This window comes from Pteronotus mesoamericanus, unplaced genomic scaffold (assembly GCF_021234165.1).
Source record: "Pteronotus mesoamericanus isolate MK-2021 breed Mesoamerican mustached bat unplaced genomic scaffold, CSHL_Meso_final scaffold_827, whole genome shotgun sequence".
Lineage (NCBI taxonomy): Eukaryota > Metazoa > Chordata > Mammalia > Chiroptera > Mormoopidae > Pteronotus > Pteronotus mesoamericanus.
In genome coordinates this window covers 479446-494884 of record NW_026555327.1, presented here as the reverse complement: position 1 = coordinate 494884, position 15439 = coordinate 479446, and the positions used below count along the sequence as shown (strand labels likewise).

Below are 15439 nucleotides of genomic sequence, written 5' to 3'. Positions count from 1 at the left end.
ATTTTTTTTTCTTTTGAAAGAGAGAAAGAGGAGGGGAGAGAAGGAGAGAGATCGATTGGTTGCCTCCCGTCTGCACCCCGATCTACGCACCCTGATCAGGGATTGAACCCGCAGCCTCAGGTATGTGCCCTGCCTTTTGGTGTAGATGACACGCCGCCGAGCCACCCAGCCAGGGCTCCACCCCACAGCTTCTTTATCCAAAAAATTACCCGTCTCCTCCCTCTCCCCGGCGCCATTTCCCAGCGCCATGACTTCCACGAGGCTCTCTCAGACGCGCGCCAGATTGCTCACATATTTCTTATATTACTAAGGCCAAAATTGGCCTAAAACTTCTGGTAGGGGAAGCGGCCCCACCCTGGGGAGGCCATGACTGGGGTGCAGAGCTCTGGTTTGCCCACGTTCCACTCCCCTTCGGCAAGGGGTCCCAGAGCCACGGAGAGGTCACCTGGAAGAGCAAAGAGCAGGAGACCATTTGTCTCCCCTGTTCTCCCTGACAGAGGGCTGCGTCTCACATGACCTGCTACATGTGGGGTGGGGACCTGAGACCCTCCAAAGAGGAGGTGAAAGGAAATGGAATTTCCAGTCCTGGCCCTGGCTGAACACCTGAGAGCGATGTCCTGCCTCACCCTCCCAGTCTCCCGCCCAGCGGCCCCACCCCACTCAGCCCCAGGCTCAGCGCCGCCCACCCCAGCTTTCTATCCGTTTCCCTCCTCCCTTTAAAGGCCTCTCTTCACTTGGTCCCCCAGGGAGCATTCTTGTTACTATGGAAACAATGATATCCTGTGGCCGGGTGAGGCTGCGGGTCCCTCCTACTGCCCCCTAACTAGGTACCCTGCCTACCTACGTCATCACTCAGAAATTTATAGCCCAGCACTTGGTATTTATAAGGTGGCTCTGGTGTGACCACAGATTCAGTGCAGGGCTGGTGGCTATTTATAGCCAGAGGATATATACTTATTATACCCCCGTCTCCCATAATCTGGGCCACATGTTATATAACTGCCATTATGCAATAATGCCCATTATATAATAATTATGCACTAATGGGGATATAATCTGCAGGCATAGTAAGAATACACTCCCCAAGGGCTACGCTCGGTTGGCCTCCTGCAGGCCGCCTCTGGGGATCTCCTGATCTCTCCGCACACTACGCCCAGTTCAGAAGAGTCACCAGGTGTCACCCTCCTCTCGCCTGTCATCTGTAGCCTCCCCTGGACCAGCGAGCCCACCTGCAAAGCTCTTTCCAGATTCCTTCTCCCTGCCCCTGGCCTGGAGAGAGTGCTCTTCTCTCAGCCATATCTTTAAGCCCGACACAAAGAATTACGATGCAATAAATTCTGGGAGGCTGAGGGACACCTCACCCTCATTTTAAGAAAGGACACCAGTGGCCCCGGCCGGGTGGCTCAGTTGGTCGGAGCGTGCTGGATCCCTGGTCAGGCACATACCTAGGTTTCAGGTTTGATCCCTGGTCGGGGAACGGGGAACGTATGGGAGGCAACTATGGATGCTTCCCTCTCCCTCTCCCTCTCCCTCTCTGTCTGAAATCAATAAGCATATCCTTAGGCGAGAATTTACAAAATAATAATAATAAATAAATAACAAAGAAAGGAAACCAGCAGCAACCACTCGTGGAGGGAACTCGTAGGGTGTAGAAAAGCCTTGGGACTCCCAGTCAGATGGCAGAGGGTCAGCCCTATGGAAATAGCTGGGGGCGCGGCTCCCGAGGGGAGGGGCCGGGGTCAGGCAAGCTGGGTGACGCCGAGCAGGCCGCTGCTCAGTGCTGCTTGTTCCCTCAGCACCTCCTCACCCCTTCCTTCTTCCTACCGTCCTTCTGCCCTGGTGGCTGGACCTTGGGTGGGGTGTCAACGTGGGCTGAGGCTGGAGCCCTGACGCCCAGTGTTCGAATGAGCACCATCACACTGCCAGTAGGAGTGCCCCGGAGCAGGGTCCCGGCCACTCAAGACACCCACAAGCACTCTGCTCGTCACCCTGCTCCCAGGAAGGAGAAGCCGAAACTGTCACCTCAGGGGAAAAGAGGGCAGGAATGGCGGCTCTGCAGCTGGGGTGACGGGGACACAGGTGGAATGGGCCGGGGAGAGTTAAGACCACAGTGGCCCTGGATGGAGCCAATTCAATCAGCCCGAACATACCATCTGCTCTTAAAACAGACACCTCTATATTTAAGTTATTTGATATACGAATTGATGGGAAAAATTAGAAGAACTTACACAGATTACGGACCTAAGTTTCTCTCTGGCTCAGGAGGTCTGGGGAGCCTGTCACTTTCATTTTGCTATTGTTTGAATTTTTACAAAAAGTGTGTTGAACTACAGGAACTTAAAAAATACATCATTTAAAAAGAGAAGTGCTGAGGCTCAGATGACACTTCTGGCCTCTGCGTCCCATGCGGAAACAAATGCCAGCTGCTCCGTGGAGTCTGGGATGGGCTTGATAAGGTCGCTGCCACGACAAATGGGCCCGAGTCGGAGGGGTGGCGGGTCCCCTGTTCCAGGGCCCGGTTCAGCAGCTCTGGCACACGGAAACCACGGACAGGAGAAGGGATGTTCTGTAAAAGACTCGGGGAGGGCTCACGATCCCCGAGGAGGGAGAGGCTTCAGCCCAGGGTCCTGCTTCCCAGAAGGGGGAAAATAGTACAGGACACGCAAGGGAACAGCCAGGGCTCAGAGGTTCTGTCGTCACGTGAAAAAGGTAAATGAGGTCCTACACTGGAGGAGAGGAAAGAGGTGAACGCGGGCAACATTCGTCTGAATCCCCGTTTCTTCTGGGCCAGAGCTTCTCAGCCGGGGAAATTCTGTGCCCAGGGACATTTTGAACACTCGGGAGATACTTCGGTTGTCACACCTGGAGTGAAGGTCTGCAACTGGCATCTCAGGGATAGAGACCAGAGATGTTGCTAAGCATCATGCAACGCACAGGAAGGTCCCCATGACACGGAATGATCTGGCCCCTAAGTCAACAGTGCCATGGTTGGGAAATGCTGCTCTATGGGAGCTGCTATCAATGGTGAAGAGGTTAAGCCCCTGTCTTATTATGCACGGAAACAGGAAAATCTCTACCCACGAGCTAGTCCCTCCACAGCCCAGCCCCTCGACATGTTGGAGGAGGGTTTTTTTGCACACAACCTCAGAGTTTGTGAACTTCAAGAAAGGGGTGTGGGTAAGAATCTACGTGGAGGAGCATAGAAGGCCATAAAGAGCAGATTACTGCAAAAGTTCTATCGATCAACTGGTTAGTTAGGATAATTGCATGCACTTTTATTTCAAACCACAATTCCGAGCAGACTCCCAGGAAAAGGGTGTGATAGAGCAAGGATCAGGGATCCCAGGATCCAGCTGAGCCTGCCTGGCCACACTGCTGGACTTCCTGCGCACTCTATCTGCCCTCCCCCATGCGCCAGGGAGTGGGCCAAGGAGCTGAGCTGGCCGCAGCACGCGGGCTTTCGGCCGACCTACCCTGTCTACGTTCTTATGCTGCATCTCAAGTGGGAGGCAGGGGGCTGGTGGTGGTGACGGAGGCCACTGTCAAGGACAGACCGGGTGCCCTCTCTCTGTCTCCATCCCAACTGCTCAGCCAGCTGGGGGAGCCCTTGAGCTGAGCCCCAGGCTGGGCTCAGCTCCTCCATCACAGCTCCTACAGAGCAAAGGAGACCATGGGGACCCACAGGGCTTTCTCCTTTGAAACTCAGCCATGGCCAGCAATCCGAGGGAAGTTCAAAAGTGGTGAGGCCCACAGAGGATAGCTGAGATGCGCAGCCACCTGAAGCCTGCGGTCCTTCTGCTGGAAACTCCAGGTGTCACTCGAGTGCCTTGACATCGCTGAACTTGCTGTCCCTTCTCTATACAGTGGGCATAATAAGACCTGCTTTACACATATCGCTTAACTGTTGTAAGGAGCGACCAAGCGCCCGGCAGGCCGAAGAGGCTCAGCCAGCTGACAAAGATGATCTAATTCTTCCTGCCTTTCAAGGAGGTCATCTTCCAGGAAGCCTCCCAGGGTTCACCAACCCCTCTCTACACACGGAGACCCCTGTGCGAGCCACCTGAGCACGCACACATGCGGCCAGGAGCTCGGGTTTAAAACTGGAACTGGTGTGAGTATCTGGGTGGTTAACACACGGACAGGACTTAACGCGGTGCCTCTGCCATGCTGGGCCTTCGAGGGAAAACTAGAATTAAAGCAGGAGACGGAGACCAAGGATACGCCCCCTCCTCCTTTGACCGGGGACAACGAGTCGTTGGGAGCCTAGACAAATGGGTGCCCCTTTGGTTATCGGATGTCCCCAAATAACAGCAACGATGGCCCTGACCCTCGGGCAGTGGCATGCCAGGTCATCATGAAGACATCAAAAGTGAAACTAGAACACCATTCACCAATGGACAGGCTACTGTGGCTGGTGGGAGGGGGGAGGGGGGAGGGGGGAGGAAAGTCACTTGGGAGACAGGCTCGCAAAGGGCTACCTCAAAATATTAAAGAAAAGAAAACCCCCAGAAGGTGAGAAAAACAGGTATCAGGTATCCATACGGACAAAGTGAGGAAGCCGGCACGCAGGGCGGTGAGGCCAGTCCAGCCAGGCCTCCCTGCCACAGCCCCTCTGCCTGCTGGGACCCTCCCTGAATGCCAACAACGCTTCGGCTCAAACACGCTTAAAATGGCGACGATGGCCTGTGGGACCAGGCGCTTGTCGTGCTGTTTTCCACGGTGCCCTCAGTGCCAAGAAAAACCTATCATCAGAAATGCCATCAGCTATATTTATCTATCTCTCAGCCCCCCAGCCTCCTCCTCCCGTCTGCCAGCCAGGCCCGGCGGAGCCCCCCTCACCCAGTGGGCACACTTCCCTGTTGTTGACGCCCGTGACCACCTGCCCAAGCCTCGTTCTCCGGCGCTCTCCTCCCGAGCCCCTGCAATCGGGCCTCCACACGGGCATGGCAACCTTCTAACTGGTACGTCAGAGCACACCCACATGTGCTTAACATATGCACCTGACAGGCACTGGTCGGGGGTTTCTGGTCCCAAACCACCGGCAGGGGCGGCCCTCGGCCTCCTTCCAGCTGGTCAGGGTCTCGGCAGTCCTGGCCTTCTCTCAGAGTCCTGTACAAGCCATAGGCTGCATCCTCTGGGAGGGGCGCCCACACCGGAGTGTCCCAGCAGCTGATCATCGTGGGGAGACAAGACAGGAGGCACAGGGTGCAAGAGCAAGACTGGGAGGACGGGGCCCATCGCGGGCCTGTGGCCGCCGCTGTGGCAGGACGCCCCACTGCCGTGTGGGCCTGACACCCCTCCGCTGCCGTCCCTGAGGGAGAGTGGGGAGCCCCGGTCTGTACGTCAAGGCACTGTGAATTTTAGGGGTGTGCATGCTGGAAGGACGCCCCCACCCCTTCCCGCCCAACCAAGAGGAAACTGGCAGAATCTGGAATGATACAGACAAAATGACAAAGTCCAGGTTCAGGACTACTCGAAGGCTATTGCTGCGGCCAGGCCTCTGCTAGGGGAACGTCCTTTGCCTGCGGCACTTCAGACCTTTCCCTACCCAAGCAGCCGGACTCCAACCTGACCCTTCCTACCTTCAGGCCCCGCACAGAACAACAGAGCATTTGAAGGTGAATCAATGACTATATCCTAACCGCCCCCATATGCACCTCCTCCTTGCACTTGGGGGGGCGGGGCGGAGGATTAGCCCCCACTTCCCACTCCAGCCCTGTCCCCAGAAGGCCGCCCCTTGCCTCCTAGCCCCCAACTCAGAAAGGAGTTCCAGGGAGCCGACCCCTCTGAGAATGAAGCAACCCAAATAAAAATTTTAAAACCCAGCAGCTCTTTCTCTCCTGCCCCCTCCCCCTCCACCGGCAAATGAAAACAAACAAGAAATCAAAGAGGCCTTTTGTGCGAGCACCGCGCTGACACGGCTGGGGCCTTTGAAAGGACTTTTGAATCGGACACTGAAGGATAAAATAACTGAAGCGTGGCAGCTCCTGAGACAGGGGGGTGGTGGGACTGATGGGGCAAAGAGAAAAAGGGGGAGGGAGGGAGCCACCTTCTTCCCTGGGCAGAAAGGGGAATGCTCAGCTGTGCCCTCTCTCCCCAGCTGCTATGAGAAGCCAGAACAGAGGGAGACCATGGCGCAGCCCTCTGCCCCTCCGGGCCCGCCCCTCCTCAGCACCCCAGGTCTCTGCAACACTAGAAGGTTGCCCAGATGGGCCCTGCCTCCTTCTTACAGCCCACTGGGAGCTGCCCCCAGAAGCTCTGCCGGGTCTTCCCTCCCCTCCAGCATGGATCCTTGCAGCTCAGGCCTGCAAGGATGGTCTCCTGGAAGTCATCCTGAGGCCTTCCCCCAAACCCTGCTGGCCACATGCAGGAGTTTCTCATTCTTAGAAGGGCCTTGCACATAGTAGGTTCACCAAATGCGTATTTCACGGAAAAGGGAAATCTGACCACCCTCAGCAGTGCCAGGAAGTAAAATCTTCAGGAAGTCCTTCCGCAGGTCTGGACCCCAACCCTCCTGCTGCAGAGTGGCCCGCTGCCTCTGGGTTGGCTGCAGAGCACAGCTGGTCAACATGCCGGGGCGTACAGGTCCCCTTCGGTTTATGCATGGCCCGCACTCTGCCAGCATAAGCTCAGACAAGGATGGTTCTTTTCTTCCTTGAGCTACAGCTTCCAACTCAGCCAGCAGAACGAGCACTCCACCAAGATGCCCTGTGCGTCCTAGCCAGGGACCCTCTGACTGGCTGGGTGGTGGACATGCAACAGACAAAGGGAGGGGAGCAGACAGTCAAGGGAGTTCTACAACGAGATGGAGCTCAAGGGCAGGGTCTGGGCATTGCTCATCTCCTCTTTGGGGTCACAACTCCTCTTGGGTCAGCCAGAGCCCCGTCACCCTTCCACACCACCCAGAGCCGGGCACCCCATGTCGCGCAAACAGAGCAAAGGCAGCCTGGGCCGGTTTCGTGGGCATGAGACCTGGGCAGTTGCACAGGCCCCAGGCTCGGTGTAATTAATGCTCTAACTGTTTTCGCATTGCAATTCCTAATCATTTTGAACTAGGAGCCCCCCATTTTCACTTTGCGGGGGCCCCACAGATTACATAGCTGGAAGGCCCTGCTCATCTTGTAGCGGCTACCATTGGGATCTGATCGCGCCTGCAGTCTCTGTGTTCAACATGGAATGCTCCAGTTTAAGAAGGCCTCCAGGCGACCAAAAAGGCAAGGGCGTGAGATGCTGTGTCAAATGTGGGAGGCTCGAGAGAATAGCAAGTTTAGCCTGGAGAAGAAACAGCTTCCTGGGGAGAGAGGTAGACAGGAACCATGAGAGCTGCCTTAAGCGTTTGAAAGGCTGCCGTGTCGCACCTGGGTTGTCCCTGAAGACAGAGGAGTGAGACCTACAGGTAAAGGTAAGAGGAAGGCGGCCTTGGGCTCACGACATCATAACGGAACTTGCAGCAGCCATCCACTGCTTGCCCGCTCTGCTGCCTCCTTGGAGTTAGATGAACAGAAGAATTTTACAACCAAAGCTGAACATTAGTGACATCTCTTCCAGGAAGTTCTACTGGGTTAAAAGGTACTCCGTTTTTTCTTGCTCACTTTATGAATCTGGTTCCTGGGCCCTGCAGTCTCTGCTGGCCCTGGCACCAGATGGCGCTGCCTCAAAGATGCAGACCAGTGGCATTTCTAGGCCTTGAAAAAGGAGGCAGTGGGTGAGGTGGCACAGTGACCATGGCTGGGGTTAGCTCCTCCCCGCAGAGGGCAGCTGGTTCTCCTGTGGCCCTTCCCACACATTCATATTAAAGCCACCAGCCAGGCTTAGCGTCCAGCAAAGGCCTGGGGCAGCATCGCTGACATCAGCCGTACCTTGACCCGGCTGACGTGGCCAAGTGATGGCCTCCATTACCAAGGAAGGAAGAAAACCAGAAGCCTGTCCTCAGTCCCCCAAACCTGCACTGACAGCAAAGTCCCAAGCCCTGAAGCCAAGGGTGAAAACCAGGGATGTGTTATACCTGAGAAGGACGACCTTGTACTTGAAAAAGTTCACTTAGACAAATCCTCAGGTGCTAATCCATTTGCTTCCCAGGGAAGGCCGGGAGGCGAGGGAGGCAGGCGGAACCTCCTTTCACAGCAGCCCGCTGGCCGACCCGGGGAGCAGAGCCTGTGGAGCCCAGATGGGAACACCCTACATGACACTCGACCGGTTCCTTCAACAACCGCCCAAAAACTGCCGGAAAAGAAACCAAGAGGAAGGAGGAAGAAGAGGAAGAGAAGGATTGCCTAGAGGTTAGGAGTCTTGAAAGACAGATCAACCCATCGCAATGCATACACCTGATCTGGATCCCGATCCAGACAAACAAACAAAACAAGAGATAATTAGGGAAAAGTGAACGCTGACTATCTGACCACACCAAAGAAATTGTTGATTATTTTTAGGTGTGATAGTGGTATTATGGGTACATTTTTCAAGAATCCTTTTCTTTAGAGACACGTACAGAAATATTTATAGATGAAAAGCTATGATGCCTGGATTTCCTTCTAAACAACCCAGTGTGGGCGGGCAGTGGGGGTATAATAAATAGAGACCGGCCCTAAGTCGGCAACTGCTGGCACTGGTGATGTGGGTTTCGTCTACTTGTGAACTTCTCTGTAATGAAAAAGCTGAGATAAAGAAAGAGCCGCCACCCAAATACCTGGACTTCACGGGCCTCCCCTGAAACCCGCTGGAAGGATCTGAAGGGGCGGGGGGAGCTGACACTTCCATTCAATAAAGCATTTTATTACTTTCCAATTGTTTTTCTTTCCCAGGTTAGAGCCCAGGTTACAAAGGGTCTGAAGATGCCCGTGCACCTTCAGGTCCCCGAGGAAGCTCCGAGATAGTCTACCAGTGCTTCCAGACCAGCCCAGCCATCCTTCCTCACAGAGGCGGAGGCCTCCTGGCCCCATGCTCCTCTTCGCCTCTGTCCCCTGCCCTGGGAGTCCCTCCTTGGATGGGAGGACATCATCAGGATGCCCCTCCTCCCCGTGGCAGTGCTCTCTGACCCTGCTCTGCCTCAGCCTCCCCTCCTAGATGGGGTGGACAAACGGCAAGATCCCCTCCCAGCAGGAAGGCTGCCCTCGTGGAGGCCACAGTGCGCTCACAGTCTTGGGGACCCATGTTCTGAAAGCAGAGCTCCCGGCGTCCCACTTGTATCCTTTATCCCCTCTCAACCATGCCACCTCTTTTATTTTTCATCCTCACCCGGGGACACGATTATTGATTTCAGAGAGAGAGGAAGGGAGGGAAAGAGAGAGGAAAAAAACATCGATGTGAGAGAGAAACATCGATCAACTGCCTCTCGCACGTCCCAACTGAGGACCGAACCTGCCACCCAGGGCACCTGCCCTGACTGGGAATTGAACCTGCAACCTTTTATTGCACAGGACAATGCTCAACCAACTGAGCCACCAGGCCAGGGCAACCGTCCCACCTCGTGAAGCTTCATGTGGGGCAGAACAAGAGCTCAAGAAGGCCACAAATGACAATGGCACCTAGAGGCAAAGCCACCCCCCACCCCCACGCTTTCCACCATGTCAAGTTGGCTTGTCATCAAACCTGGCACCATTGGTTCAGCCCAGATCAGGTTCTTCAGCCCAGTTTTAAGGAAAGAAAACACTTCTTTTAGAGTCTGAAGTAACTCTTGTCTGAGCTCTTGCCACCCCGCCGCCCTCCCCGCTCCCGGTTTTTGCTGGGAGGAAGGAGCATACCTGCGGGTGTGAGCACGGAGGAGGCTGTGCTGTCAGGCCGCTGCCCTTTGCGGGCTCAGCCGGAAGACGTTTCCTCGCAAACTGGGGTGACGTGGAGAAGCCGTGCCTGCCCCACACCACCCGCAGACCACCTACCCAAGGCCCAGCGGTGGCCCATGCTGTCCCAACTCACCCCCACTCTTTCAGTAAGGCACACTTGAATGAAAGTAATTCCAGCAAGAAAAACCTTCCCTGAAATTCTCTGGAGTCCAGGGCCTTGAATTATAGACGAATTATGAAAAGCGCTCAGTTCTCCACTCAGCTTTTGTCAAGGAACTCAGCCAGGACAGAGGTGGCCATGCTGCATGCGGTGGGGCAGGAATTCACTCGTATCCCTGCGCTAATGATCTCATTACAGCTGGGGGCGGGAAGGGGCACCTCTCTTCCCCCGACATCTGCCTGGTCAGTTCAGGAGCCAGAAGGCTGGCCAGGAAACAATCTCTTCCCTCACACGACTTCATCCTACCTCAGCCCCATCCATGCTGGCAGCAGTCAAGAATTTGGCCTAAAAGAAAAGAGGCCAGGAAAACAGCTCGGCTCCAGGGACACACGTAGAGAGCGAGGTAGGAGGAAACCAGCTCGGGAGGAAGATGAGTATTGATTTCTGTCTTCGAGAGCCTATTTCTAAAAGCGAAAGGTGCAGAATCCCCTTGTCAGGGAGCTACCTAAGAGACATAAGTTCAAGGCTCCAGGCCTTCCCCAAGCCGCCGCCAACACCACCCCCAGGCACACACCCACCCTCCTCTGACTTGCTGTGTAGATGGAGAATGAGGGGGTAACTTTTTAAATTTTCTTTAGTCTCTTTTGCAGAAGGAGAAAGGATGAACAAGGCAGAAGACTGGCAGCTGGTCGCTCTTCTTGAAGGTTCACGACAGTTGCACAGAGACAGGTACAGGCCTAGAAAGATCCACAGAGGGCGGTGGAGTGGGGAAGGGGGAGTCCACTATCTCCAACCAACTACCAAAACCATCTCTCAGAACAAGAGAAAAGGAAAGAAGAGGGGCCTCAAATACTACCTTTTCCTCCCCTGAGTCCTCCAACATATAAACTCTCAGTCAAGGTAAACATCCCGGACACAATGCTGAAAGCTCCCCCAAATTTCATTTCTGCATTACATTAGACCGCTCCTCCCAACTTCCCAAACAGGCAAGTGGGTGCCCACAGCAGAAAAGTGAGTTGCTTTTCTTTTTTGTGAATGAACAGGAAGGAAGACACACGCATGCCTGCCTTGCGAGGAAAGAACATTCACTAGAGTTGAAGTTAAGCCACATTCTCTTGCATTCGCATCAAGAGAGAAAGAAGGAAAACAAGGGGAAAAAATACTGGAATGGTGGAAAGGAAAACACACACACACACACAGAAAGGTTTGGTAGCCCTCTCATTACAAGTTGGTTGGGCATAATGTAAACACACTTCTGCCTTGCTTAATCACAGTGTGCCGCCCATTTAGGTTTCAAAGGCGGCAGTAAATTGGGCGTAGCTGAGTGGAGGCTAAAAATTAACCAGCCATCTCTGTTTCAATTTGTAAGAAAACAAAAGCGGAAAGAAATTATAAAAAGGGAAAGGGTAGGGAGAGGGAAAAAAAAAAAAAGGAACAGAGGAGGAAAACTGAACCACCCTGACCCAAAATGCAGAGTAAGATTGGAAAAGCAGAGAGAACTGGAACTACTTGGAACACAAAAGGAAAAGGGAATTTTTTTTTTGACTGTTTGCTTCTGTAAGACCTCTTTCCTGCTCCCTGACATGCTTGTGACCCAGAGCACCTCACTGCCCCCCAGCAGAGGTGCGTGGGCTGCCGGCATCCATCGTGGGTTCTGGCACTTCAGCCGAAAAAAAAACACAGTGAAGGGCAAGAACATAAGGAATCTCACACTCCTTTTTACTCTCTGTGAAATCAAATGACTTTCTTACTCTCTGACAGCCAAGTCCCAGCCTGAACAGCTCCTGCCTGGGCATCTGGGCCCCAGAATCAGCCCGCCTCTGCCTTCTCTCCTCTTTTCTATTCATTCTGTCTCATATCCGGAGGTTTTACACGCCCCTCTCCACCGAACTGCTGCCCACCCCGCTTGTGCCAAATCCCTAGAACTTGAGAGGAAGCAGCAGGAAAGCCAGCACCTGCCCTCCCATAATACTTCTTCTGACTCATTTTAAATCAGAGCAATGAGTGATTTTTTGGGGGGTGGTATTCATCACAAACTCTTACCATCGTGGGTAATTCTGGGACATCGCGGCCCCAGTCCTAAGACGTGCAATGTCTTTGGAGTAAGACGAGTCCTCCAAAGATGGATATGCACAAAAATCGGGAATATGGCAAGAGAGCCACGAAGGAAGAATAGAGAGGGTGGAAGGGAGGAGAAGAAGGAAAAAGTGAACATCAAAAGTGCTGCAGGCCTAGGCAGGAGGGGCGCCCAGGGTAGGCCCACTGAGTGCATCATCTGGTCAGAAGAGGAACAATAAACAGGACAAATGCCAGCAAATAAAATAAAATGGGGGGGGGGGGTTGCTGAGAATGACCTACCCGGAGTGTGGACAAAGTAAGCCAGATAAAGATCCAGTTCTTTGATTGTGACTCCAATGTGATGTGGCTGGACGCACAGGCCGGGGTTCGAGCACTGGGGCGACTTGTAGAGTCGCTCCCCATCAGTACTTTCCAGAGGGATCCCCTTAAACAAAATCACCATGACCAGGTCCAGCCGCCACACCTTGTCGGCCTGGCGCAGGCAGTCAATCCGCCGGATCTTGCCCTTCTGGTCGGGGTTGGAGAGCACGCAGCAGGGGGGCTTCTTGCCTGTGATGGTCAGCACAAAGTCCTCCCGGAACTCGGGCCGGATGTCTTTGCGCAGCTTGGCCAGCAGCCGGGATGCCCACTTCTGCTTGATCTCGGGCTTCTCGCCCAGCAGCTCGTCCTTCACCGCTCGCTCCTCGTCCTTCGACATCCGCTTCTCGTGCTTTTTGAAGTACTTGCGCTTCCGCGCCTGCAGGTTGAACCAGGTGTAGGAGAAGGCGCGGACGTGAGGCAGCAGCGCCTCGATGAACGGGTGGAACTCATCCTGCAGGCGGCAAGCCGGGAGCATGCGGGGCGAGGGAGGACGGGAGGAGGGGAAGACGGGGTTAGAGGGAAAGAGAAAAGGAGAAAAGAAGCGTTAGAAGGGGACACAGATGAAATCCCCTTCTCCTCCTCCTCCCACCCACGACAATTTCCTCTTGCGATTGTTCTAGGAAAGTGTGGTCTGGAGGCACCGCCAGCCCAGCCAGCCGCTTGCTCCCATCTCAGCCTCAGCAGCCAGACAGAGGCACCCGAAGCCTGTACACACACCTATTCTCTCTCTCTCTCTCTCTCTCTCACTCACTCACGCGCGCACACACACACACAAGCGCGCACAGACAACGTTGCCGTCCACACACACACGCTGCTGGTATCCCGGCCAGGCTCTGTCGCGCCCATGACATCTCCATATTCTATCGCAGCTTCGAACTCGTGTCAGCTCGCCCCGACGCGGTGTCCGGTCTGCACGGACGCCCGTGGCCGCACACGCGGGCCGCGTGGGTGCCGCCTGGAGCCCCAACACCGGTCGGCTTTTGGCCACCCCCAAGAAGAGAGAACATGACATCCAGCCGCCAGCGAGTGAGGAACCGGTTTCGGCTTCCCCCTCCCCAGCCTGTTTTCATTCTCTTTTCTCCTGCTCCAATTGGAACATCCACCCCAGCATTTGTAAAAATCAGATCTAAATCCTAAATATGTGATTCCAGCTTTGTTATCGACACCGATACTAATGTTAATCACAGTAATAAGGAACAAAACACTTTTTTGTTAGCACAAACAAGGTGGTTGTCTCTACCACATTAGGGTTAAAAGCTACGTGGGGCGTCCTGCGCCCCGTCCCCACTGACCCCTTCACCCTCTTTCCCGCTCAGTCAGGTGACAGAGGGCTGGGCTCTCGCTTTTGGGTTTTTTTTTTTTTTTGCTTGTTTGCTTGTTTGCAGTTTAAATAATAATTGATTTCTGTTTACAAAAATAAAACTGGAAAAAAATAAATAATTACCATTGATCTGAAGCACCCGGCAAAGCCCAACGCCCGATTCTGAGCTTCTGGACTCAACAGAGTTGTGAGTTGGGGGCGGGTGGGGGGAGGGGGGAGGAGGAGGAGCAGGGGAGGAAGGTAAATGTTTTAAAGGGGGTTATTATTGGTGTTCTGGGGAATAGGGGCCGGGCTTGGGTGGATTCTCAAACCCTTCCCCCTCCCCCCCACGCTCCATTGCACAGAAGGGGGAAATTAATATATTTTTTTGAAAAGGAGCAAAAAGAAAGAAAGGTCAGGGATAGCAAGCAGAGACAGGGAGCAAGCCGGTTGCCACACACGCCAGGTAAACAAAAGCAAACAAAAAAATTTTTTTTCAATTCCACCCCATGTGCATCCTCTTCCAGTATAAAATAAAAAGAAAGCGAAAATATACAAAAATCAAAACCTACCTCCCAACACCCCCCACCCCATAACACACCCTACCCCACCCCCGTGGCAAAACAAAACAAAAACAAAAACCAGGAGAGGGAAAAGCGGCAGCTGAAGAAAAAGGCTTTCGGCTTTGGCAGCCGCACAGGGGTGTAAACTTGGAGCTGCCTCCCTCCGCCTCTGAGCCTGATCGCAGGCGAAGGGGGAGCTCGCAGATTCCCGGGGAAGGGGACGAGTTCCGACCGGCTGCAGACCGTCGCTGGCAGGCGCCTGCGAGAGAGGGAGCAAGGGAGGGAGGGAAGGAGAGAGAGACAGAGGGAGAGAGATCGAGGGAGGATGGAGATGGGATGGGGCTGCGTGTGTGTGCTGGTTGGGTTTTGGATTTTTTTTTTTTTTTTGCTTCTTTTCTCTTTCTCTCTCAAACTCCCTCTCTCTCTCCCCTTTCATGCTCAATCCCCATCCATTTGCTCTTGCCAAAGCCAGTAAAAGGGGGGGTGAGAGAGAGAGAGAGAGAGAGAGAGAGAGAGAGAGAGAGAGAGAGAGAGAGAGAGAGAAGGATCCACCTATTTGGCAATGAGACATCCTCCAGCAGCCAATGGCTGCGTCCAAGGGGAGGAGGGAACCGAGCGAGCTGGGAGGGTGGGGAGAGCCCCCGGCAGTTGGAGACCAAAAACAATTTGCCCAATCGACAAGTTCACGTCTAATGAACAAGCAAAGTCCAGCAGTTATGAATTTTTCATTCCAGGCTCCCACTCGGGTCCATTTGGCAGCGGCCACCAGCAAATTTGGAGGGGGTGGGGTGGGGGCTAGGATGGAGGAAGACTCGGAATTTTTTTCTTTTTTTTTTAAGCCAGAAAAATAAATAAATAAAGGCCTGACTCCGGGCAGGCTGGCGGGCGGGAGCCCCAGAAGGCCTTGGAGAAAGCAGCTGCGCCTTCTCTCTGTGTTTTGGTTTCAGTCTCTTTCTCTCGAGCCCCGCATACTCTCTCTTTTTCTGGTTCTATTTCTTTTTTTATTTATGGCGCGCACAGGGGCGAGTGGAAGTTTTCCTCCCCGGTCATACACACAAGCGGTGCTATGAATAGAAAGAGAAGAAAGAGAGCTCGGAAAGTGTCGATGCCAGCAGCACTTCCCGGGCAGGGACCTGGCGCCCAGGGTGCGGCCACCCGAGCCACCCCTTAGTCCTGGGGCTGCGGCTCTCAGGAGCAC

At 54.1% G+C, this 15439-nt stretch overlaps 1 protein-coding gene across 5 annotated transcripts in view; it reads right to left on the bottom strand.

Annotated features, from left to right (window-relative positions):
• NFIX (nuclear factor I X) overlaps positions 1-15439 on the bottom strand; it is a 93440-nt gene that overhangs the window by 52753 nt on the left and 25248 nt on the right. For 4 of the 5 annotated variants that reach the window (XM_054563529.1, XM_054563533.1, XM_054563534.1 and 1 more), the window contains exon 2: positions 12298-12829. In XM_054563529.1, the coding sequence (XP_054419504.1) occupies positions 12298-12829 (532 nt within the window). Of the gene's footprint in view, positions 1-12297; positions 12830-13822; positions 13894-15439 lie in introns of those variants that run through there. The other variant, XM_054563532.1, reaches the window with a different exon arrangement.